The sequence below is a fragment of the Sorex fumeus genome, unplaced genomic scaffold (assembly GCF_029834395.1).
Source record: "Sorex fumeus unplaced genomic scaffold, SorFum_2.1 ptg000039l, whole genome shotgun sequence".
Lineage (NCBI taxonomy): Eukaryota > Metazoa > Chordata > Mammalia > Eulipotyphla > Soricidae > Sorex > Sorex fumeus.
The window spans coordinates 35,715,017-35,739,868 of record NW_026606096.1 but is presented as its reverse complement, the minus strand read 5'-3'; the positions used below and the strand labels follow the sequence as shown (position 1 = coordinate 35,739,868).

At 39.1% G+C, this 24,852-nt stretch overlaps 1 protein-coding gene across 4 annotated transcripts in view; it reads right to left on the bottom strand.

Annotated features, from left to right (window-relative positions):
- The window catches only part of INPP4B (inositol polyphosphate-4-phosphatase type II B), a 357,538-nt gene that overhangs the window by 195,540 nt on the left and 137,146 nt on the right, over positions 1-24,852 (bottom strand). For all 4 annotated transcript variants that reach the window (XM_056118944.1, XM_056118943.1, XM_056118942.1 and 1 more), the window contains 2 exons: positions 17,167-17,278; positions 7,327-7,399 (listed from right to left, as the gene is read on the bottom strand). In XM_056118944.1, the coding sequence (XP_055974919.1) occupies positions 7,327-7,399; positions 17,167-17,278 (185 nt within the window). The remainder of the gene's footprint in view (positions 1-7,326; positions 7,400-17,166; positions 17,279-24,852) is intronic.

Below are 24,852 nucleotides of genomic sequence, written 5' to 3'. Positions count from 1 at the left end.
TTATGCAATACTGCAAGCAAATGATACTTCGATAAAAATAATAAAGATAAAATAATTTTAAAGAAAGTCCCAGGAAGGTTTTTTTTTTTACTTTTCTGTAGGTATGTTATACAATCAAAATTCTTTTCTTTTCAAGTAGTATTTAAAGAAAAATAACGAATAGAAATAGGCTACATACTAAGTTAGAAAAGTTTGGCTTCCCTTGTCTAGCCAAATCCACATGCTCTTGGCGCTCTGTCTTCAATTCAGGGCCAAGAACAAGAAAAACTATTCCAGATGTCAGAATAAAACAGAAAAGTAATGTTTGTGGACTTTTACTGTCAAGTTGCTAAAAAAAATGTGAGTGCAGTTCTGTACAAACTTGATCTGAGATACGATATGAGGTCTGAAGCAAAAGGAGTCTGTGCCTTCTGCTCTTCCTGCTCCAGTCATTAAAGAAACAGTCACAACTAGGAAAAAGAAAAACTGGCTCATATTTCTTACTAAGCAGTCTGGCACAACCTGAGGTTAGCTGAACACAAGTTATTGCTTGCCAATGTGCCTCTGACTGAGCAGTCCCTGCTTCGTCAGAAGCACAGAAGCGTCTCTTTCTTGGCTTTGGTTTCTTATGTCTTATGCTTTTATTTCTATCACTTTTTTTTAAATTGAGGTATCAGAGTTGAGAGCAGGAGTGAGTTGGCTGGGAGCCCTGCTACGCCAAGCCCTCCAGCACATGCCCAAAGCCCTTCACTGTCCCACGGCAGGTTGCTCAGTTCCCACTGATCATGTCTCCAGATTTGTCTAATCTCTTTCTCTGTGTCTTCACACTCTGCACATGAGTAAGATCACCCAGTATCTGTCCTTAACTTTTTGACTCACTTTACTTTTTGACTCACTTTACTTAGCCTGGCATCCTTTAGTTCCATCCAAGTTGCAGTGGACTGCAAAATTTTATATTTTGCTGCTCCATATTCCATTGTGTGTATATGCCATGATTGTGTGTATACGCCATGGTTTCTCAGCTTTGGGTGATCATAATAAAAACTCAGCTCACCACTTCCTCCAGGAAGCCCTCCTCTGTATTGGTCTCTACATTTAACTTCAGATTCCCATATTTGCCATGGCTCTTACTACTTTAACTGCAATTTTTCTCTTATGTGGTCTGTCTTCCTCATCAGAATGTGACTATGCAAAGTGGGGGTAAAGCAACTTTTTTGCACCTACTCACCTTATCCGCTGCGATTTACACATTGGAAATGCAAATGCTGCAGAGACTCGAGCTTAGTTCTAGCAACTCTGAGATTTCCCATCATTCCTTTCCCCAAGAGAACAATTAGAGCATCTTGCAGGGGACTGCAAGAGGGAAGGGCATAATGACAAACCCCATATACGAAAGTACATGCATCAGAACGAAAGACAGAAAAGCCATAGTTGAGAAAGTTTCCTCACATTCACCCAGAAAATATTGACTTTTTTTTGACTCTATCACCTTCTCGCCTTTATTTTCCCTCTAATTTACACCGTGGAAGTAGTAATGGACTTACATCAGGAGACAGTTGAAGCATTTAAAGCCATCTGGGAGATGATTACATTGATTATTAGATGGTGAAATTCACTCTTCCACTGAAGTCACTTAACATCCTAAAAATACATGAGTGCATAGTAATGAAAATATATGGAAATTCTAATAGAGCAAGGCTAATGGACTCCATCCCATGCGTTAAAACAACAACAGGCAAAGAAATCAGGTGAGAAAGTATTAAGGATCAAGGGCTAATATTATAAACTATAATGGTTGCAAATCTTCTATATCGGAGCGTATGAATGCTGGAAAGAAAAATCTATTTAAACTAGTGTGAAGAAAATACAAGCAAGATACCTTTGCTAACACAAAAAGTTAACACTTAAAAGTTGACAATGTAGTATATATTTAGTGTGTTGTGAATGAAAAGGAAAAAAAAGTTGTGTGTGTGTGTGTGTTTTAGGGATTTGTGTTTTGACTGAAATGCATCAAGGCTGAAAAAAAGAATAGAGGAAACTATTTCTGACACTTTTAAAATATCTGAATCATGTATTGCTTTGGGTTAAGGTGGGGGTCGTGTTCCCTCAGTATTTCACTCAGTTGTATACTTTAGAAAGAGGGAATTCAAATCTGTGGTTTTGCATGAAGCAGAAAGAATTAATGAGAATGTCATAGTAATCTTTAAGGAAAGTGGTATTTTTTAACTTCAGACCTAAATAATTAAATCTGAATGTCTTTCTCATGGCTGTTGCCAGCCATTCAACAGGCACTGATTAAGCTCCTACTGTTAGCCAGTCCTAGTGGTCACTGTCACTGTCCTCCTATTGTTCATCGATTTGCTCAAGCGGTCACAGTAACGTCTCCATTTGGAGACTTGTTGTTACTGTGTTTGGCATATTGAAAACGTCACGGGTAGCATGCCAGGCTTTGCCATGCAGGTAAGATATTCTCGGTAGCTTGCCGGGCTCTCTGAGAGGGGTGGAGGAATCAAACCCGGCTCTGCCAGGCCCGTTGAGTGCAAGGCAAATAAATACCCTACTGCTGTGCTATTGCTCCAGTCCTAGTGGTACCAGTCTATAAATATTTGAGCAATGCCCCTAGACTACCTTATCAGCTAAAGATTCCTGCAAACAGAGTCTAATTATGGGCATGTGCATTTCATCAACAACCAATATACTGGTCATCCCCCGCATTCCTATTGCCTAGAAACTCCCATAGCCTGAAAGTCTGTCACTATCTCTTATGCCAGTGGCTGCAGCCTCCTCCAGCTAGTTTGCACCACATCTCTTGATAACATAATTTCCTCTTGTGCTTGATTGACTCTTGTATGGTTCTGCTTATCGTGACCCCTAAGTATCCAAAATTTACTACCTTTGGTTTCTGGTCAACAGTGAAATCACATAATGAGGCCTGCCTCAGAATACATTCCTGGTGTCAAGTGGCATGTAAATGGCTTAACTATATTTTGAGAAAAAGAATCAAATGAATAACATCCTATTTTGGCAAAAGGTGAAATTCAAGAAGTATTAACACCAATAATTTCTCCAGAGAGGTAGGATGGGAGGGGAGGGTTGTATACATTCAGACTGATAGCACAGAAGCCCCTAGCTTTTGTTCAGTTTCCCAGGGTTCATATTCCTAGAAATTGTCCTTGCTGGAAATGCCCTCTGTGAATACAAGAGACAGTGGACACATCACTATGCCACACGAAGGGCTGGCATGATAGCCCAGTATGTCCAGTGCTTGTCTTGCATGCAGCCGAAGCTGGTTCAATTCCCCACAACCCATTTGGTCTTCCTTGTCCACAGGACTGATCCCAGAGCACAGAGCCAGGAGTAAGCCCTGAGTGCCACTGGGTGTCACCCCAAAACAAACAAAACCCCCAACATGTATGTAGCATGAAAGTGTCCTTAAAGAATAGAGAGAAAATTTCAGAACTCTATAAGTATGGGATTTAACCTAGGAAGAGAGTGTAGCAAGTCCACTGTTTGCTGACTAGAGATACTCATTCAAAACCTGAGGATAGGAAATTTGGTGAGGAGGCCCTGTTAGTGCCCCAGATGGGATGCAGTAACACAAGGTTCATGGGGATGAAAGAACTCTGAAGTTTGTCTTGACAAGGAAATGGAGACAAGAAAATATCTAGAGAGAATTGTATTTCTGACAGAACCTTATCTGTAGTCAGACTTATTAACCATAAATGAGTCTGACAAAGCCTATCGTGTCCACCAGAGCAGAGGGGACACCATATAAAATTGATTAAAATGGATACTTTTGTGATCTATTTTAGAAAAAGAATAAAAAGAGGAAAATATAAAGGCAAATGACTTGAAGTCAATATTAACATTTGAGGACTATACAGAAAGTCAAAGGCTGTCTAGGCAAACAAGAGATTGACTTGTTTTGGGGGATCACCCTGTTGACTCACAAATCCCAGCTTTGATCAGAGTTCTCACATGAACACACAAGAGCCCATGTGTTATTTTATACAAGATACCTCAATTACTCTGATTGGACAGGATACACAATTCCACGAACATGTTAAGGGGCCTGATCACCTACACCTTTAAATATTAACATTACCTCTCCCTCCTCCTCACCTTCCAAGCAAATAGTTTTATTTATTCCTACTATGTCACTTAAATGAAGAACTAAAGAAGGGAGTATATCTACTGTGCTAACAATTTGATCCTATGGATAAGGGAATTTGTAAAGTCATAGCACGTAAGAATTGAGAGACACACAAAAGAATTTCGGAACTGAGCAGCTCACTGCAGAGATTTCTTCAGACCCCAATAGTCTAAAATTTTAAAATTCTAGGAGCTCACGGCTGCTCTTGCGGCTGCATGACATCTTATGCTATTCATGACAAACAATACAAAAGAGAGTACGCCATAGAGGTAGAGGGAGAGCTGGGATGGGGGAGGATACTGGGAACATTGGTGGTGGAAGATGTGCACTGGGGGAGGGATGGGTGTTCAATCAATCAGTGCGTGACTGAAACTCAAACATGAAAGCTTTATAACTATATCTATAACTATAACTATGATTCCATTAAAAAATGCAAGTAAGAATTTCCCATTTCTCATAACTGTGTGCGTCAGTGTTTCTTGTTTCAGAGATTATGAAATCCAACACAGCTAAAAGGAACTTGTTTTCCCATATAGCGAAGCCACCTATGTGTCTGGTGGAACTGTGGTCGGCCTGCTCTCTTCCATGTTCCCTGTCTCTTCCTCAAAAGGATGAGGATCTTTTCTCTCCTCCTGTCCTTAATCCCCAGAGGCCAAACATATACATTCAATTTACAAAGTGAACAGGGCATGACAAAGGTGAGACCTCAGTGAGAAGAGCTTTTTCTTTTCAGCCTGACAACAGATGAGTGAATGTCCTGACTTATAAATTAATCCTCTAGAGATATAAATAGAAAAGGGAAGAGCTGATCTGAGGTCTGACATTCTCTTCTACTCATTCAAAAAGAACTTCATAACTCACTTGAGGCTGGCAAGTTCCATATAATACGTAAGTACAAAGGCTCCACAAGAATACCAATAGCTCCCTTTACTTGCAGATTATATATAAAGAAAAGAAAAATGACACGGAAATATAGTAGATTAATTCCGAATCTTGCTAAATTTTGATAGGTAAGTAGAAAAAAATCCCAAAGTGCACATAGGACTATCAGTCATACAGATGCTCTTCCTGCATGACACACTTTTGTATTCTAAAGTAGAACATTCATTTATAGTACCAAGTTGTATTTAGACTTTGGAAAATAGGCTTTATAACATTTGATGTCCTTTTAGTCTTAACATTCCTAATAGAAGAACACCCAAAGGAAATATTTGTGGCAAATGTCCTAGGTTTCAAATGCAAGTTTGGATTGCCTGGGTAGGAACACTGAAGAATATTTTTGGAACTGAATAGCGTATCCCCACCAAAATTGTCATCACCTTTAAGAAAAGAGAAAAGCAAAAGTCAATTCTCTTCTGCTCTACCAAGGAAGGGAATTTTCAGTATCAGAATTCATGACCAATTCCATCAATTCTATGTCTTTGTCGTGTAAGTTGTACACCAATGAATAGAATATTATTCCCTAGTAATCAACACCACGCATGAAGAGTCATGCCTTCTAGATTTCATGGGCATAAGTATTAGCATAAGCAGATTTATTTTTCACTATGTTCCCTCTGTCTCTTATTCCTTGTGGTAATATATTTTCTTACAGAGAGAGTCATTCCTTTTTCTTTGAAATGTGTACCAGTGAAAAACAACCAACATTCAAAAATGACATTTCCTTGTGTATGCAAAAAATTTTTAAAGGCTGACATGAGTGATCCATTTAGAATATAATTACAAGTTACAGGTATTAGGTGGTTATTTGATTTATTGCAATTGTATTAGTATAAATAAAATATATCCCTCGATAAACTCAGTTGTCTAAATTATACACTTTGAGAATTATACCAATTAGCAAGAGGTTTTAGCGAACATAAGGTTGGGTCTAGTATTAGGTAGAAATAGAACTGGAAAGTTGACCCCCTGTTCCTTTTAGATATTGTAATAAAGACAAACTGCTGACTAATCATACATTGTTATGGTGTATGGCTGGTCTAACTGTTTGAGTAGAACCTTTCATGCTGGTAAATGTACATCCCTCTTAAAACAATATCCTTTGATTATGTAAAAGTTGTTATTTTGACATTGGTTTGAGAAATAGCTGCTCCTCTCCATTCTTATGAATTAGATTTTATGATGCTAAATTGTACTGAGTTCTCTGTTTATAAACACAGAGAGCTGCCTTTGCTTTCTCCACTCTTTTTTTTTTAATCGGCAGCTTCCTGCAGGCAGAAAAAAAATCCCAAACCTGCTAATAGTTTCAGGGTTATGTGTTAGCAAGTCTTTGCAATTTGGCATCATATATTAACATGATTATTACACAATCTATGTCTCAGTTTAAATGTATAACATGACAGGGTTAGAGAAATGTAATGACATATTCTACTGCTAGTTGCTTCTTAAAAGTAGCACAGCCTAATAATTAGATGCAAAATTTTTGTGATCAAACTGGATTTAAATCCTGGGCTTGCTATTTACAGGTAGGTGATCTTGAGCAATTTCTCCTCTGTAAAATAGGGATGAAGTGCCTTCTTCAACAGCACATTCAGACCAGCTCAAAGGGTCTGGGAATCATAGCAGGCAGAGCAATGAGTACAATGTCTATCTCTGTTGACATCATTATTCACTGTAAGTAGTATTCACAAAGATACTTCGCATTATCATTCAAAACCTAATTCCATAATTTGCATCTTTTAGCTGCACAACGCGTCTCAATTTTATTTCTGTGATCATCATTTAATATACTGTTTAACTCCTTAAATACATTAGAAGTAACACAATCTGCACCTAGATTACCCAGGAGTACACAAAAACATGCTCATATATATTGCACATACTTTTTTTTTTTAAAGATACTGTTCCCTAAGAAGTTTCATAAGCTGTTTACTTAGAAAGTCCTACTACTTAGGAGGTTTGCATTTCTCATACTTCCTCATTCCCAGTATGTTCCATTTCAGATAATACAAAGTCCAATGGCTGGAAAGAATGCGTTTGTTTTGCCACAGAGCAGGGGTACTTGCATACCTTTTTCTTAGAATTGCAAGTTTGCCCCCACCTTGTTGGGTCTTCATGGTGACTCTGGGCATTCACTAAGCGTTAACAAATGATTTTATAAGAACTCACACAGGTTAGCTCAGTACTATGTTCACAGGAAATGAAAATGTATGCTCATCCAAAATTAGAGTGGATTTCCAAAATAAAGTACATACCTGCATTCAAAAAAGGTAAGTGATCCTTTCCATTCATACTTTCGGGAGCGGTACATTCACACACCAGTGAGCACTAGGAAAGAATCAGAGACAAAAGGAAAAGAAAAACAGTTGAAAACACTCAAAATGAGAAAAAAAACTCTTTATTAGCAAAACACGAAGCACATGGTTTCTAAAAGTTTCGAATGAGACATTTCTGAAAATCACCTTTAGCTTCACACGGGGCTTAATTTGTAATTAAGATTTGGCAAAACTATTTTTAGTTTTTCTTAAAGCTTTAATATATGACTACCTACGTATGTGTTGTATAATCATATACGACATTACTTTTGAGTTCTAATTAAAGACTTTAAAAAAGAAAGTAAAAAGCTATTAAAAAAGGTTGTCCCTAAATCCTAAAGATACGGTCCTACAATTGTAAATAACATTTGTTAAGTGATTTTGTGTGATTCTAGGATGATTTTGGCAACCATCGAAAACACATTATTTTCTAAATTCTATGCAAAGGCAACTTTAAATAAAGGAAACTATGTTGTTAAGCAAAAAGATAAGGTTTTCTTTCCCAAGCAAAACATGGTTAAGTTATGCTAACTCTAAAGATATGAGGACAATATTAAAGTTGACTGCTCTTTAAATTAAAAATTCTTGGAGCAACTACTTCAACAACTTATAAAAGAGCTAATGCAGGATCATGGCTCTGTTAGAACAAACTCAAAACATTTATAGAACTGATGCTCCACTGGACAGAAAGAGGAAAAGATTCAGAAGAGTTTGCCTCTTGTCCCTGGTAAGCAAACCTTGCATAAGCGAGAGTGTCCCAATGTGCATGAAGACTGGGACACTCATTCAGCCTCCCATAAATCGTAATTCACCAAGTCAAACTTTTCTGTCCCTTGGAAGTTGAGAGGGAACAATTTACCTATAAACAGACACCAGCATTGGTTTCTTTCAGTAAGTTTTCTTCCAAGGAAAATAAAATAAAAATAAATAATGTTTTGTTTAAAAAGTCGAGAGGGGCCAGGGAAAAAGAAGAGTTTTTTTTTTAAAGCAAGTGAATCAGAGATAGCAAATAAATGCACAGAAAAAAGAAAACAAGCAAAATCCCCAGTGGACTCTCTTGGTGCAGAGTTCTAAGGGAAATAATCCATCCTTTCGCCTCACACATGGCTTTGCTAGCAGGACCGCGGGACCTCAAACTGCCTAGACGGTCCCAAGAGGACTGATTAGAATTGTTTGGACTATTTCCTTCAACTTCCTCCCCTTGTGAGAACCATGGGCACCAAAATCAGAGCTAGCTACTAGGTATTAAGCTATCACTGCAGACATAGAATATCATAGCAAAGGCCAGTTATACATTATTTCCAGCACACTGAGAAAGAAAAATAGTGCAAAACGTGCTTTGAGTGTTAATTTCTATGCTGTTATAGTCCACTACTTATTCCATGATCATAACATTCATCACTCGAGGAAATTCCGTGATGGGGTACATGTGTTTTCCTAATGGTTTTATTGCTTAAAGTGGTGCCTAGTTTGCTGAAAGAATGAAAAACGGCGAACTGCTCTTAAAATGCATTGTTGTCCAAATTGTTTTCCTGAGCAAAAAGAAGTCAGAGGTGATCTCTTCTTAATCCACAGCTATTTGGGAAATGCATTTCTAAACCCACTAGAGCAATGTGCAGCGAGGCTTAAGCAGACTTCAGTTTATTTATTTCTTCTGGTTCCAATACTTCCTGTACTCCTTTCAAGCCAAAATAGTACAAGTCATGAGATTTTTCATAAACATCATATTTATCCTATCAACACTCTGCTCTAAAACGCAGAATAGTTGTGCAAAATTCAATCAACTCCTATAGTCTCAGACTGATCCTACAATCTTTTATGAGAGGTCCCTGATGCTTTCTCACACAATTACTAGATATATAGCAATGAGCCCTCCTCCTTTCCAAAAGAGAATCATCACTGTCCTCCTGTTGTTCACTGATTTGCTCAAGTGGGCCCAGTAACATTGTGAGACTTGTTACTGTGTTTGGCGTATCGAATACCTCACGGGTAGCTTGCCAGGCTTTGCCATGCAGGTGAGATACTCTCGGTAGCTTGCTGGGCTCTCCGAGAGGGGCCGAGGAATCAAACTCGGGTAGGCTAGGTCAGTGGCGTGCAAGGCAAATGCCCTACCTGCTGTGCTATTGCTCCAACCCAAAGAGAACCATGTACTCAAATAAAACTTAAAGCAATGATTTGCATTTGATCCTTTTGGGGCAATCATAACTTTTACAGCTTTGGCCACAAAACTGCGCAATTGCTTCTTTACAAGTAAGCAGTCTTGCCTCTCTGTAATCAAAGAGTTTTGTATTTCCTGACAGAAGGATGTGGTATACTTATCAAATAAATACAGAAATAAGACTTTTGTATATTCAGATATTCTATCCACACTGGCAGGCAGATATTTAAAACAATTCTAATATAATCACATTCTTAAGTTGTGGATATCTTGTATTTTAAAATTCAACTATTCAGAAATCTCTTGAGAGTGTATCGCTAGTTCAGAAATGAAAAATTGCCAACAAACATTTAATAAATTGATCAATATTCTAGAATACCAATTATTTCCTTCAGCTTGTGATTGTAGTTTCTGTATATCTATTTACATTGAAGGATTTTTTATGCCACTAATCATATTTGTGATGCCTTCAGACTCACTGATTTTTTTTTTATAAATAGGCCCCAAAATCATGGTGCTAGGGTGATACTTTTAGAGAATGTAAAAATTTTTAAATTATGGAATCTGTGTTTAAGAAGAATCAAGCTATTCATTATCTACCTATAAAATCTAGTATCTATATTTACAGTGTTTGTGACCCCCTGGCATGGCATGTACTCTCAAAGTCATGACGACACATTTGTGATTCTAAGCTGAATTAATGAAATCATACTCTTCTAGTAGCACAGACAGTACCGAAAGTCTAGTAACTTTAATTCATACTTCTAAAAATTGTAATTGAACGGTAAATGTAACCAAGGAGAAGAAACAGGAGATGTATAAAAATCTGAAACTTAATGATTTTGAATATCAACTAAGATATCAATTTGCTATGCACTGGACCAGAAAATTAGTCAAACTGTAAGAACAATGATCATTAAGTCTCCTACGAATCCATTAAGAACTGATGTCTCCTGGCAAAGCTCTTTCCTGTGTTTGTTCCTTGATCCAGTCTCCCAAAGTTTGGCCAAAGTTCCCTGAAAAGTCTCTAACTTTGCCTTTGCTTAATAACTTTGCTTTAACCCTTTAGCATCCTTGCATCTCCTCCACGGCAGAGCCTGGCAAGCTCCCCGTGGCGTATTCGATATGCCAAACACAGTAACAACAAAGTCTCACGATGGAGACGTTACTGGGCCCGCTCGAGCAAATCGATGAACAGTGACAGTGACATCCTTGCATCTAATGATACTGAAACGAAAAATCATTTTAATAATAATAAAACATAACTTGTCTTTACCTCTCTCCCTCTCTTAAAAACACACAGAAGAATTCTATACAGGTCGTATGACATAATAATCAATCAATGGCAAATAATACGGTGCATGTGTGTCTATGTTTTAGACATTTCCTTCTAAAGTTTCTAATGCAATGCCTATAGATAAAATCCAAATAAAATGGCCAATACAGTAAAGTGGTCATATTCACAGAAATGTACATTTTCAGAATATAAAATTTCTGTGCATTTATCTGACTAAATTTTGTTTTAAATATCATTTAAATGCCATTCAAGTACCCTCTGATGACCCGCAGATATGCAATTATAATCTGAACATATTTCCTAAATTCAGACTCCAGTTGTCAGCATGCACCTTTATTTGAATGTCAGAAATAAATTTTAATCCAAATGTTATAAAAATGTTTTATTCTTCTTTACCTGCTTATCACATACTCACATAAAACAGGGCTTCTCTCCCTTGTTCAGCCTTGCATGTGAAACCAGACAGTTTCCCCTCTCCACCAACAACCCAACCAATGCTCATCAATGAACTCAATCCTGAATCTTTGCAATAGCCTCTTAACTGGATCTCATTCTTCTCCCTCCCATCCCTCTGCATCATTTTCAACACTGCAGCCAGAATGGACTTCTTAAAGCATGATTTCAGATCGTTTCGGAGCAATACTTGAAAATCCTCTGCTGGCTTTACAGCTAGCCATAGCATCTAGTCTAGTGGCCATGAAAGACACAATCTACCTTCTCTGCCTGGGAACAACTGTTTTCAGTTCCTCTTATTCTCCTTCCCACATAGCACACTGTTCCAGTCACAGGGTCTTCTATTGTTTTTTCTATATAACAAAGTGCTGTGACTTCAAGGGGTTCTGCTCTAGCTATTCACTCATCTAGAACTCTTGCTCTTCTAATAGCCAAACACCTTGTTCCCTACTCCCTGTACATCTGAACTGAAATATCACATTTCCTGTGAACCAGTCCTTGATCTCCTACCATAAAATTTTCTCAGCTGAGCATTTTTCCTCTCACTGTCATTTTTTCTATAGCTCATGTACCATAGATCAATCAACAATATTCCAGTTTTTCCCCCCACCATGCCTTTTTTTTTAGTTCCTCTAAAGGCAGCATCTGTACCTATTTGATTCATGACTAAATGTCCAGGCCCCAGTATAAGCCCTAGACTATAGGAGGTAGGGAATACTGATGGATTAGAGATGAATATTATATGTCTGCAAAGATCTATACAAATATGACTAATTTGGAGAACATAAGGAAATGGAAGCTTTTGAGAATGGTTTTAAACAAAAAGGTAGATAATTATCTCTAAGAAGGTCTTCATCTTCCCTGACCAGGGCTGGTGAAAGTTTTACCTAATATCTAACCAAAAAATGGTGGTAGTGGTGGGGGTGGTGGTGGTGGTGGGAACTGACCTCAGAAGAGAAGCAAATCACTCAAATTTAATTCATAGCTGAAAGGGGATGTATTATCCCTCAACCAGCACCATCTCTGACACTGGCATTAGTAATGGAACTCACAACCAATTTTATCACTAGTAATATGCCTCATTCAAATAAAATGTAGACATCTAAAGTTAAGGGAGACAAGGCAAGGGTTAAATTGAACGAGTCTCACTAAGGATTCTGCTGTGGAACCAGACCATTTCCACTCTCCACCAATAACCCAACCAATGCTCATCAGTGAACTCAATCCTGGATTGAGGATTCAATACAGGCAAGAGGCATGGGAGTTTCTACCTGCTCCAGAGCATGGAGATAACCTTGTCCCAGTCCCAGTCCCAGGAATTCCGTTGGCAATTACTTGTGTAGCTTTTCTTACAGCTTTCCTAATCTTTCACTTGATTTCATGGCTTTGCTCCCTAGTTCTTCTTTCTTTGGCATCCTTTTATTCTTAATTGCCTCAAAGGTGCTTCTTTATTCCAATTACTCTTTTTATAACTCTACACTCCTTCCTCCATTCCTATTCCGTGTTTTATTTATTGGCTGACCAGATGGTCAAAAATTATCTATAGTCATATACATTCTTTCTATAAAACAAACTTAGTTTTTTCTCATTTCATAACTCAATTTTTTCTTTGTTAAGCTCTGTGCTAGGTACAGGAAATAAATGAGATTAAAAAAATTGAAAAATACCTTCATGTCAGGAGATTTAAATTTAGTGAGGAAAATAGGCAGTAAGTGAAATCACCTCAATCGCTCCATCTTCTGACACTGACTTCCATAGGCTTGCCACATTTGAAAATAAAAATAACAATGAGTTGAGTAGGTAAGTTCTGAGGAACCAGACCAAGAAGGGAGAGAGCGCATTTCTGGGTGGGCACTGCAATTTAGGATGTGGTGGCAGAGAACTGCAGTTTAGAATGTGGTGGCGAGAAGCCTTCAGTGAGGAGGTGACACTTTCCATAAAGACCAGAAAGAAGTCAGAGAGAAGCAAGCACCTGAGCTGGTAAGGTGATTAGAATGCTCTGAGAATGGCCAGGGAGATAATGCAGCTCAAGAGAAGTGGGCAAATGGAGACGTGGAGGATGAGACGGTTGAAGTAAATACAGAATCCCCGACCTGTGAGATTCAAAGTTAGGTTGTGGAAAGGGCCTTATTCTTTCAGGGAGCCAAAAATATTTGAAGGACTGACATGCCTTGTGTTACATCTTAATAACTTATCTTCTGAGAACCGATGAAGAAAGGATGCAGAAGGAAATTGGGGAACTACTGAGGAAATTCATGTAAAACTCGAAGTGACCCACAAAAATCTAGATAACAGAGAAGGGGTCACCAGCAGCCGAATTCTGAATTTATTCAGAAAGCAGAATCAATAGAATCTACCTATTGACTCTAAGTCAAAGATGGATTCAAAATTAAAAGCAACAAAAAGATTTCAATACCTACTTCAATACTGGACCATAAAAGAACAATGTCAGTAGTTTCGAGTGGATTTTTCTTTATACTGCTATATAATTTAAAATTTTTTGTTCTGTATATCTATGACTGTTCATATCAAATTAAAGTTTGTATTGGTCTCTGTTAATGACCCTCATAGCAATTATCCCATGAGAAAAATGTAATGAGAATGTGATTTGAGAAAGCAAGTAAGCAAATATATGGGGGAAGAAAGAGTTTGGGATTTTGATTACAGTTTCTACTATACTCCGGAAGTTGTACAAAAGTCCAGATTAAAGTGAAGTTTATCATATCAAGGAAAATTAGTGTGAGCTGAACTATGTCCCCCGACATGTTGGAGTCCCAATTCCCCCTAAGACTGTAGAGGTTATACCTTTAGAGAGATCAACAAATTTGAATGAAGCCATGGGGACCCTTATCCTCTAAGGCTGGTGTGTTTCTACCAAAAGAGGAAGACATAAACCATTTTCTCTCTTTCTCTCTCTCTCTCTCTCTCTCTCTCTCTCTCTCCTGTGTGTGTCTCTGTATCTCTCTCCCTCTCCCCCTCTATCCCTCTCCATCTTTCCCTCTTTCTTCCTTCCCCCTCCTCCCTCCCTTCCTCTTTCCTCCCTCCCTCCCTCCCTCCCTCCCTCCCTCCCTCCCTCCCTCCCCCCCCTTCCCTGAGCTCCAAGAAAAGGCCAGGTGGAAGCACAGCAGAGTTCTGCAAGCCAAGATGAGTTCTAAGTAGGAGATGAAATGTCTGATGCCTTAGTCTGTAATTACCCAGAACTGTGGAAAATTAACTGCCATTGTTGCAGCCACTTTGCATTTTCCTTAGGTCCACCCAACCAGATCCATCTAGATACCAATCTTTTCGTTTGTTTTGTATTTGGGTCATCCCTGAGATGCTCTTGCTACTCTCTACTCAGGAGTTACTCGTGGCAGTGCTTGGGCAACCTTATGTGTTCCCTGGGTCCCTGAGATTGAACCAGGGTTGGCTGCATGAAGGCAAGTGCCTCAACTCCTGTACTATTTCTGTGGTCCCTCGGGTACTAATCTTTCATTAGCTTCAATATGCATAAGTAATCATATGTGTCCCTCAGGTACGTGACTAAGTGCGAAAAGTGGTTCTTTCTCCCCCATTAATGCAACCCAATGAAAGGGATGGTATTTTAGGCATAGCCTCTATTTCATATGCTTAGTTACCTTCTATTTCCATGTGTTTTAATAGTTCTTAATTTTAGGCCTTAAGTCACTGTTAAAGATCATATAAATACTTTATAGGAATGGGTTTTGATTGAATAAAAAAAATCTGATCTGCAAAAAAAAGTCCCTGCTTTGGCTTTTCTAATGACTCTCAGATCATTCTGATTTGCTTTTCTAATGAGTCTCGGATAATTCTGATCACCCTTTGATAAACACCAAGATGAAGTCATTTCCTAATACTCTTTGAAATATCATACAGTGGGACCTGTACTTGATCAGAAATATTTTCAAGGAATGCCAAGAAAGTGTAGAATTGCTTTGCAGAAAGCCAAATTTCACAAGAATCCAGACAGGCAGGAACTCGTTTCAACAATGCCCGTGTGCTCACCATTGGGTTTTCTCCCAAGCAGTGCTCGGGGGCCCCTGGGGACACTCCTGGCACTATCTGGCCAGCTGGGCAAGTAGCTCAATATGAGGGCCAGGCTTCCCATTTTAGACAACACACAACTTATTTGTCTATGGGATGACACCGCCACCAGAATTCTATTTCAAGAATGACTCAGTAAAATCTTTTTATAGGTTCATATTACTAAGCCAGGAACAAACAGGACTCTGCTGGGACATCTTCCCGGGGATCAAGTTCTCTGCTTATGAGAAGAGCAGGATTTGATTTGTGCAACCTCAAAGCACCACGGCAGTGGAGCCAAGGGCTGGGCCAGCTTTCAGAAGAGAGGGGCCTGGTGATGGCTCTGCAGGCAGAAGGGATGTCTCCTTCAGAATACGGGGTGTTACTGCCATGCGCTTCCAACTACAGAAGTGATGATTTGCCTCTCTCTTCTTTCAGTCCTCTGCTTAGCCTGCTGACCCTCCGTCCATTCATGCTGATACAAGCACTCACTGACTAAGAGGAGTCTGACAAGGACGAAACAAATGGGCCTAGTCCCTGGGAAGGTTACTGGTAGATGCGGGTCCTGCAGACACACATCCATGAGGACCTACTGTAGAGCCTCCCCAAGGACCCTGATCCTCACAAACAACTCAGTGCAAACTCTGGGCCTCCAAGAGATATTTTTATGATCAGAGATTTGTTTTGAGGGGACTTCCAAGGAACAGAGGCCTGTCACAGCTGGCAAGGCCCTCACCTATTCGGGAGAAGAGCACTATTTGTTTATTGAAAGCCACTCTTAGCTATCTCAGTAAAGTTAATGATCTGTTAAGTGTTAGCTCAACACCATCTCCCATATAGGTCTGTTTTCTTACATACCAACAGTGAAATGTGCTCCCAGATAAGGGGCCTTAAGCGAGAAAATACACTACAATAGACCTCCTATCAAAAAAGGGGGGAGGTGGCTTAAAGATTTTGGTGGACCATGGTGAGGGAAGTGGACACTTGGGTAGTGGAGGTGGTGTGGTGACATTATACTCCTGAAACATAAATTATTATTTATACTTTTGTAAACCAATGTTACTTCAGTGACATTTATATGAAAAGGCAGGAATTATAGTGTATACACAGATTTATTTTCCTGAAGAAAACAAGTAGCAGATTTTAAGAATATCCTAAATACAGTAGGCAGTTGCATTCTAACACAGGACTTTGGGGTCATACTTATATCAAGTTGCTCTTTCTTAAGAGACCAGAAAGTAAATTCTGGACACACATGGCTAGGCATTGGGGTCTTTCTCCTGGGATTCGAGGGAGTTGCTTTGCTTCTCCGACGGAGGAAACTGACTCTCTATGGACCCCTATTCCTTCCTCCTTCTCGCTCTGATAACTCATCAGGCACAGTGTTATCACTGATAATGTCCTCCTTCAAATACCAATGAAATCCAAATTCACTTCTAAATTCAAATGCCATCTTTTTCCAAAGGAGGGTTTTAAGAGCAGACCAGTGGTACTTTTGCCAACAGCCCTTACGGAATTTCTCTGCTTCTCAGAGATGGTTGATGATGATAGGTCACCAGAGTGATGGCCCAATGAAGAAGAGGCACCATCAGCACAGAGCGAGAGAGTTGAAGGAACGTGGCTGCGAGCCATTCTCAACTATGTACAACTCCATGCAGACGGGCCTTCTGATTTGGAGAAGAAAAAAAATATATAACAGTTCTCCAGTTCCAATGCTAATGTCTCAGTTAACTCTGGATTGGTGAAATTTCATATTCTACTGAGAGGGGAGGGGAGCTGATGATTCAGGAGTCTGGCAAAGCTGGTCATTTCTAATTCCGTGTGTGCAAGTTGCTTACTGAGACCCTACCTTTGGTCCCTTCACATCTGTCGTGATGTGGTCGGCTTCCCCATCCTCAATCTCCCCCATCTTCACGACACTGACTTCTATGGTGCCAACAACCTTGCCACCATCTGAAGTTCTGAAACCAAAAATAAATGAAATGAAAAGGTAAGAATCTTCTCTAGCCGTAAGGTCTGTCCAAACGCGTGTGCTTCTTAACACCATTAACATTTACTCTCTTAATTATACAAATTTCACTAAAACACATAAGGCATGTTGATCGTGCTAGCATGGCCTTTCATTTGGAAAGAAAATGAACTGTGAGTTTCGCAAGTAAGCACATAAGCAGACTAGTATTATGATATCAGTGTGAAGCTTTCTCGTGCTCGGGAATACCCTCCAGTACCAAAGGTTGGTGCCTGACTGGCAACCTCTACATGTTTCCTGAGGCATGAACCTTGGTACCTGAGCCAACTGCAGGGACTCCTATGCATAAGTATGATGGAAGCCAAAGCTGAATAAAACAAGAGCGCATATAGACAGCACTGGACCACTGCATGGTGAGCCAATGCTTCAATTCTGCCGACGTACCATTTCATTAGCCTCATTTTTCTTGCAAGAGAAAAGGTAAAGAAGATTCCTGATACTTCTATCAAGAAGATTTTTATACCTTGATAAAAAAGAGCGAAGGTCGTGTAGAGCAGAAAAGAACCACAGAGATCATTTAATTCAACCCCTAACTTTTCAGCTAAAACCACAGAGACCCAACAGGGATGGAGAGATTCATCCAAAGCAGCAAAATCAGAAGGTTTCCTTCTGGGTTTTGCTGGTGATTGAATAAAATCATGATTAAAGCGAGCAGCTTAAATCTTCAGTTTAATGATGGTGATCATTTTACTAATAAAATCTCTCCTGATTCCTTTCTTCAACAAATAAATTTAATGGATGATGCTGAAAAAAAAATGTACATTGAAAATAAACCTGACAAACAACTCTATTTAAGAATATTCTGTTGGGGAGCAATGAGAGTCCAGCGTGTAGGGCACTTGCCTTGCATGCGGCTGACCAGGGCTTGATCCACAGCATCCCATGTGGATCCCCAAGCACTGCCAGGAGTAATTCCTGAGTGCAGAAGCAGGAGTAAACAGAGCATTGCTGAGTATTGACACAAAAAGAAAAGAAAAAAAAAAAGAATGTTCTGTGCGGGGAACTAGAGCACTGGAGCAATAGTCCAGTGAGTAAGGCACTTGCCTTGCACGGGTCAACTCATGTTTGATCCCAATACTACCGCACTAGGAGTAATCCCTGAGTACAAAGCTAGGATTGAGCCCTGGGTACTTCCACTACCCGTCACCCCACCAGGCAAGAAGAATGTTCCCTTTGGGGAGCTGGAGGTAAATAAAGGTCAAAGGATTGTGCAAATGCTCAGGAGTGCTCTGCGCAAATACTCTGCGTGAAGGCGTGCTCTGAGCAAGCACTCTTGTGTAAAGGCGTACTCTGAGCAAATACTATACGGAAAGGAGTGCTTTGCGCAAATGCTCCGCGTGAAGGAGTGGACAACGCAAATGTTCTGCGTAAAGGACGGCTCGGCGCAAATGCTCTGTGCAAAGAAGTGCTCCGGGCAAATGCTCTTGCATAAAGGACTGCTCGGCGCAAATGCTCTGTTTTGATCTGCGGCATCACATGTTGTCCTGAGCAACTCTGAGAGCAAAGCCTGAGCACAGAGTGGAGAGGAGTTGTGGTCCAAATCAATTAAACGCCCCAAAATAGTTTCTGGTGTTTCCTCATCGTATCAAGAGACTATACAGAAATATCACTACGGAAATACTAGTGCACACTGCATATTTTTCCTTGAAACTTATTGTGGTAATAGATAGCAGCATCTGTTTGTTACTCAAGCCTGGCTTACTGTAACTTTTGTTTAAATGTTACTTAGTAGCAGTAGTTTATGTAACATTTCATTTTCTTACTTAGTTGTGGGACTGTAGCGACAGCGCAGCTGGGGTTCGATTCCTCCATCCCTCTCAGAGAGCCCGGCAAGCTACCAAGAGTACCCCGCCAGCACAGCAGAACCTGCCAAACTCCCAGTGGTGTATATTCCATATGCCAAAGACCGTAACAACAAATCTCACAATAGAGACGTTACCGGTGCTCACTCGAAACAGAGCACAGTGCTACCATGCTACATAGTTGTGTCTTTTTTTTTTTTTTTTTTGCTTTTTGGGTCACACCCAGCGATGCACAGGGGTTACTCCTGGCTCTGCACTCAGGAATCACTCCTGGCGGTGCTCAGGGGACCATATGGGATGCTGGGAATCGAACCCGGGTTGGCCACGTGCAAGGCAGACACCCTACCCGCTGTGCTATTGCTCCAGCCCAATAGTTGTGTTTTTTTTTCCTGAAATTTACCTTTAATTTTATTATTAATACCAAATATGTCATTTGTTTTACAAAAAAAAGTCCTTTTAAATGTAACTTATTATTTAAAGGTGTCAAATATAGAAATAGAAAAATAAGGAAAATTGGTTTATTTAAATTATAATTTAAATAATAAACAAATTAGATAAAAAAGAAACAGCTATATTACAAGATTTTGGCAAGTTTTTCTGGAGTAAAATGTACAAATTAGATCTCACCCTTTGAATTATGCTTTAGAAAATGAAGTAGGAAAATTCTGGCATATACTCATAGCTAATATAATGAAGATTATATAGAAAACAAAAGTGATAGACTTGTTAAGTAGTGTGTTAAGGTTTTTTTCATAAAATATGCAATAAAATATTTCTCAGGAATTTTTATATCAGTCGAAATCATAATATTGACTCAATTATTTGAATTAACATGGAAACTTAAACATTAATCACAAAGAAAATGTGTATATAGATGACAGTGTGAACTGTAATTTTGTGGAAACTATAATAGTTCCAATTCTGGGGTGGTTTTAAATAATTCATGATACCATTTTCCCACTTGAAAATGACATAATAACTTGTTATAAGTCATGATGTGACATTTCCCTGTAGAATTTTTAGTACCTGATAGTTAAATAGTTTAATAAAAGCCCTCATTGGTGCAACTCAGGACTTTTTTTTAGAAAGATTTGCATTGCTCTTCCCCAAACTGATCACCAATAACAAAATTTTCTTTTCATAGCAATTGTTTACAATCTTGGCTTAAGGAAACTGAACTAGCTTAATTTAAAGGAATTCAAAGCCTGTGTACAATACTCTAAACTTACTGAACATATCCAAAAATGTACCTAATGATTTGAAACTGAAGGTAAAATTGTCACAGCCTCTTCTAGATTTGAGTAATTTACCCACATTTGCAAAATGGCTAAAGTGTGAATTCAGAGGTTTAGACTATCTGCTAGCCACTGAACTTTGGGCAAATAACTTAACCACATGAAACTTATTTTGCAAAACAGAAACAGTAATTTTGCTGTAGGGGTTAGATTCAACATGTTTGATGATAAGGGCTCAGTGTGATGCCTCCCACATGTGCTTTTTCTTTTTGACTTTAGCTTCATTCTAGTAGTGGCAATAGCAGTAGTAACAATAGTAATAGTAGTAACAGTAGTTGTGCCCACGGCAGTAGTAATGAAGCAGGAGTAACAATAAAGACAACAAGACAGTACTTGTAGTAATGTCTGTTGCTATTGCAGCAGTAGCACCAGTTGTGATAACAATAATAGCAGCAACAATAGTAGCAATAATAGTTGTAACAATAATGGCAAAAGTAGAAGTAACTTAGTAGCAACAGCAAAAAAAAAGCATGTGGTTGTCAAAAATGTATTATTCTATTTTAAATTTTTTTTCTAAAATAGGCATCCAAGACTACCGTTAATAGGTTATAGGCACTCATATGTTTGAAAATGATTTAAGTGCTTATTGGAGATAAAAAGATGTATTAATAACAGATGAAGTGGTGAAGTCTGTATTCCTAGTTGGGCAAAGAACACACATTTCTAACTAATTACAATGCAGGTGAACCTTTCAGAGTTGCCACCACAGATGAATAAGCAATGCATGAATGGAGTACGTTTCTGAACTGTGGCTCTATTTATTCCCTTTGAAGAAGTACCTGTCTAATTTTTCAATAATTTTATGCATATTAGGACTTCTACTTCTCTTGAACTCCTGTGGGCTTCCCCTTAGTCTCAGAGTGAAATCAAAGCAAGGGGCATCCTCAGTCTACTGACATTAAGAGGTGTCTAGGATCAATTCCTACCCAACCCCCTCGAATCATTTTAGATAGGAAGATGAGTTCCCTAAAGCATGGACATTCACCTGAAATTTGGTGGGGGGAGAGAACTGATTATCCAGTTTATAAAAGAAATAATTGAACCCAAGATACCCCAGGGCAAGTGAAGAAACTTGAATTAAAAAATTAGGAACATTCTTCCATTTATTCTATAACAATCTATCACACACACATAGTATTACATTCATTATCCCTCTTTAATCAGGAGAGTTATGATAGAAATATCTTATTTCTTGCTCCCAAAGGCTACTACTTCAAAGATGGCTTTATAAAAATTTTGAAAAATAAGATCATTTATAAATGATTAATTATGCTTTCAATTCATCATCCATCAGATCGGGGAGACTAAGAATAATAACTTAACTGTTATTTATCACCAAAATCCTACTGAATTTTACCTAATGAAAACCATCATATCTGTATGATAGATATATTGAAGAGAGTTCTGGTCTAGGAATCAAGAAATGCTGGCCTTAATTCCAGTTCCAACACTAACCCTCTGTGTGATCAATGACATACAATGTTAGTTCTTGGGACATCAATTTGCACATTATAAACTAAAGAGTTGGTCTCTATGAGCTTTTCTATAATGTCAGCACCTCTGGCCTAAGAATTCTTACAGTTTCATCACAGTATTCTGGCTCTGCTGAAATTCATCATAAGATTGCAGCATTGGCCAAAATTCCATCATAGCTATTTTCTCGCAGATTCCAGCATTGCAGGAATTCCATCCTGAGCATGAAAGAACATCACCCACTGCTACAGCCTCATGAAGAGACTCAGATACATTCTACACTTTTGTTCTTCAGCCCCACCTTCTGATCCAATCATTCCCTAAAACAAACAACCCAGATAGTTACCAACCCTGAGAAGAAAGTTAATCTTTCACATAAATATATATTTTTGAATCACTGAGAGATACACAGTAACAAGACTGTTCATGATCAGTTTTCAGTCATACAATGAGGCAACACCCATCCCTCAACCAGTGTACATTTCCCACCACCAAAGTCCCCAGTATCCCTCCTGCCACCATATCCCCCTAAGCCTACCTCTATGGCAGGTACTTTTCTTCTTTTTTCTTTCTCTTTACTTCTGGGCATTATGGTTTGCAATACAGATATTGAGAGGCCATCATGTTTGGTCCTTTACCAAGTCCTTACCAAGCTGCCATTTTGGCATGCATCTCCCATCCAAAGCATTCCCTTCCAACTATTATTGTCACAGTGATCCTTCCTCTATCCCATCTGCCCTCTCCCCTCAGCACTGAAGCTTAAGAGTCAAACCAAAAGGATAATTTATTTTTTTTAACATTCAATGTACACACAGTCTTTTACTGCCATCAGGCCACTACACTGGGATAGTCACAAGGATACATATTTGACTGAATCTAGAAACAAAAAATGGTTGTTTTACTGTTCCCTGCAATTTGCACGTCAATGAGAAGAGGCCACAGTAATAAATTAAATAACTACCTCAAAATGTATGAACTGGGAAAGTGATGTCACTCTAGACTGTTGCCAGGTCATTACCATTGTTCGAGGCAGGGGTACAGGAGAGAGATAAAAGATGAATCACTCCTGACCACTACAGTTTTTCGATCACACACACCAAGTACCTATTTCCCTAGGCAGACACACTTAATATTTAACCACCCCTGATGGAAGACAAGGAAGTGGGAAACTTCAGCAACAGAAACCTCCATCTCAGTTTTTCAGCGTGCATAATGCGTTTGTGAATAAGGTTCCTTTTAACATGTCTTTAAAGTAACTCCCCAAATGCTTCCTAATAAAATATTCAATCAGACATGCTGAAACACACAAACTTTTTTTAAAAGATCAAAAGAAAGGAGATGTGAGCTGGTCTGGGCACCCAGGGCAATTAATGATATCCTTCCTCTAAATTTCTTTATTACCTTCTGACTACTTCCTGTGTCATCCTTAAAGCAAAACCTGAAAGGGGGGAAATAAATGTCTGGAAATGTTAAACAGCAACATGTAAATAACTCCTCTATTTTGGAAATGCCACAGAGATACAAACCAACAAATGACTGAAAACATCCAGGGGAAAACCATCATTAACTCTGTCAGTCTTTGTGAATATAAAGTAGACCTGGAGCTACACGCAGGAGTCTTCAGCTGCCAGACATGCCTTGCATTTAAAGCTACCCAGACATGTAAGTGGGAAATGAAAATCTCACCCAAACAGAGAAATAAACAGAGGCTATAAGTAAACAGATGGAGGGAGGGAGAGAGGGAGGCAGCACACCCAGATGATCTTTCTTCTGAATACATTTACCTGGCAATGAGGAATGTGCTTAGGACTCCTAGAAGGGCGAATGGAGAGTTCTTTACTATGTAAAAATTGTAGGGGTGAAACACACCTCTATTCTGGTTAAAATTCACAAATGACAGAAACTATACGATACTTGGAAGCGAATACTCAAATGAAAAATTTCAGTAGGCTTTTCTTTTTCAAATACTTCTTTTGCAAACACTTTTTTTTTTAACTTAGGCATTGCAATGTTTTTGAAGTTTAGTTCTTGTGGTTTGGTTCCTATGCTCATAGTATTGGTGGGTCTGTGGTTTACATATAATATATACTCTTGGTTTAAGCAGTCTTCATGCTACTGCTTAGACACTTTTAAGGCTCAGTCTTTCCTCTCATTTTCAGAAATTCCATTCATTATTGTGGAACTCTACCATCCTTTCTGTGAGCATCAAACTCCATTCTATATTCCTCGTTCTTCCTTGATTTCCAGATCTAGAGATCAAAATTCCTTTAGTTCAGACAGCATCGTTTCAAATTCTATAAGCTGAAAACAAGCTCTCCGAGAGAGAGAGAGAGAGAGAGAGAGAGAGAGAGAGAGAGAGAGAGAAAGAGAGAGACAGAGAGAGATAGAGACAGAGAGACAGAGAGGCAGAGAGAGACAGAGAGAGAGAATGAAAGTACCTGCCATAGACACAGGCTCAGGGAAGGGTGATGGGAGGGGAACTGGGGACATTAGTGGTGGGAATGGTGTTGGAGCACCATTGATGGAGGGATGGTGTTGAAATACTGTATGACTGAAACCTGACCATGATCAGCTTTGTGAATCTGTATCTCATGGTTATTCAATCAACAGCCCCCCTCCCCCCCCAAAAAAACAAACCAAAATCAAGCTCTCCCTTTCTCCAAATCTTATCTGATTCACACTAACAGCTTATCATTCTCCAAAGATCCAAACCACATCTCTACCTCTGCCTTGTCTTTGCCTCCTAGTAAGTCATTAACTCCCACTAAATCTTTCCCCATGTTTCTTCCATTAGTCTTTTCTGAATGGCAAGATGAGGAATGAATCTCATGGCCTCCCTTATATTGCACTTGAAAAGCTTACTTTCTTTGCTCCAGCTTCTTCCTCAAAGGCAGTTTTTCCTCCTAAGGCCATAGGGTAATTACTTTTTTCCTCTT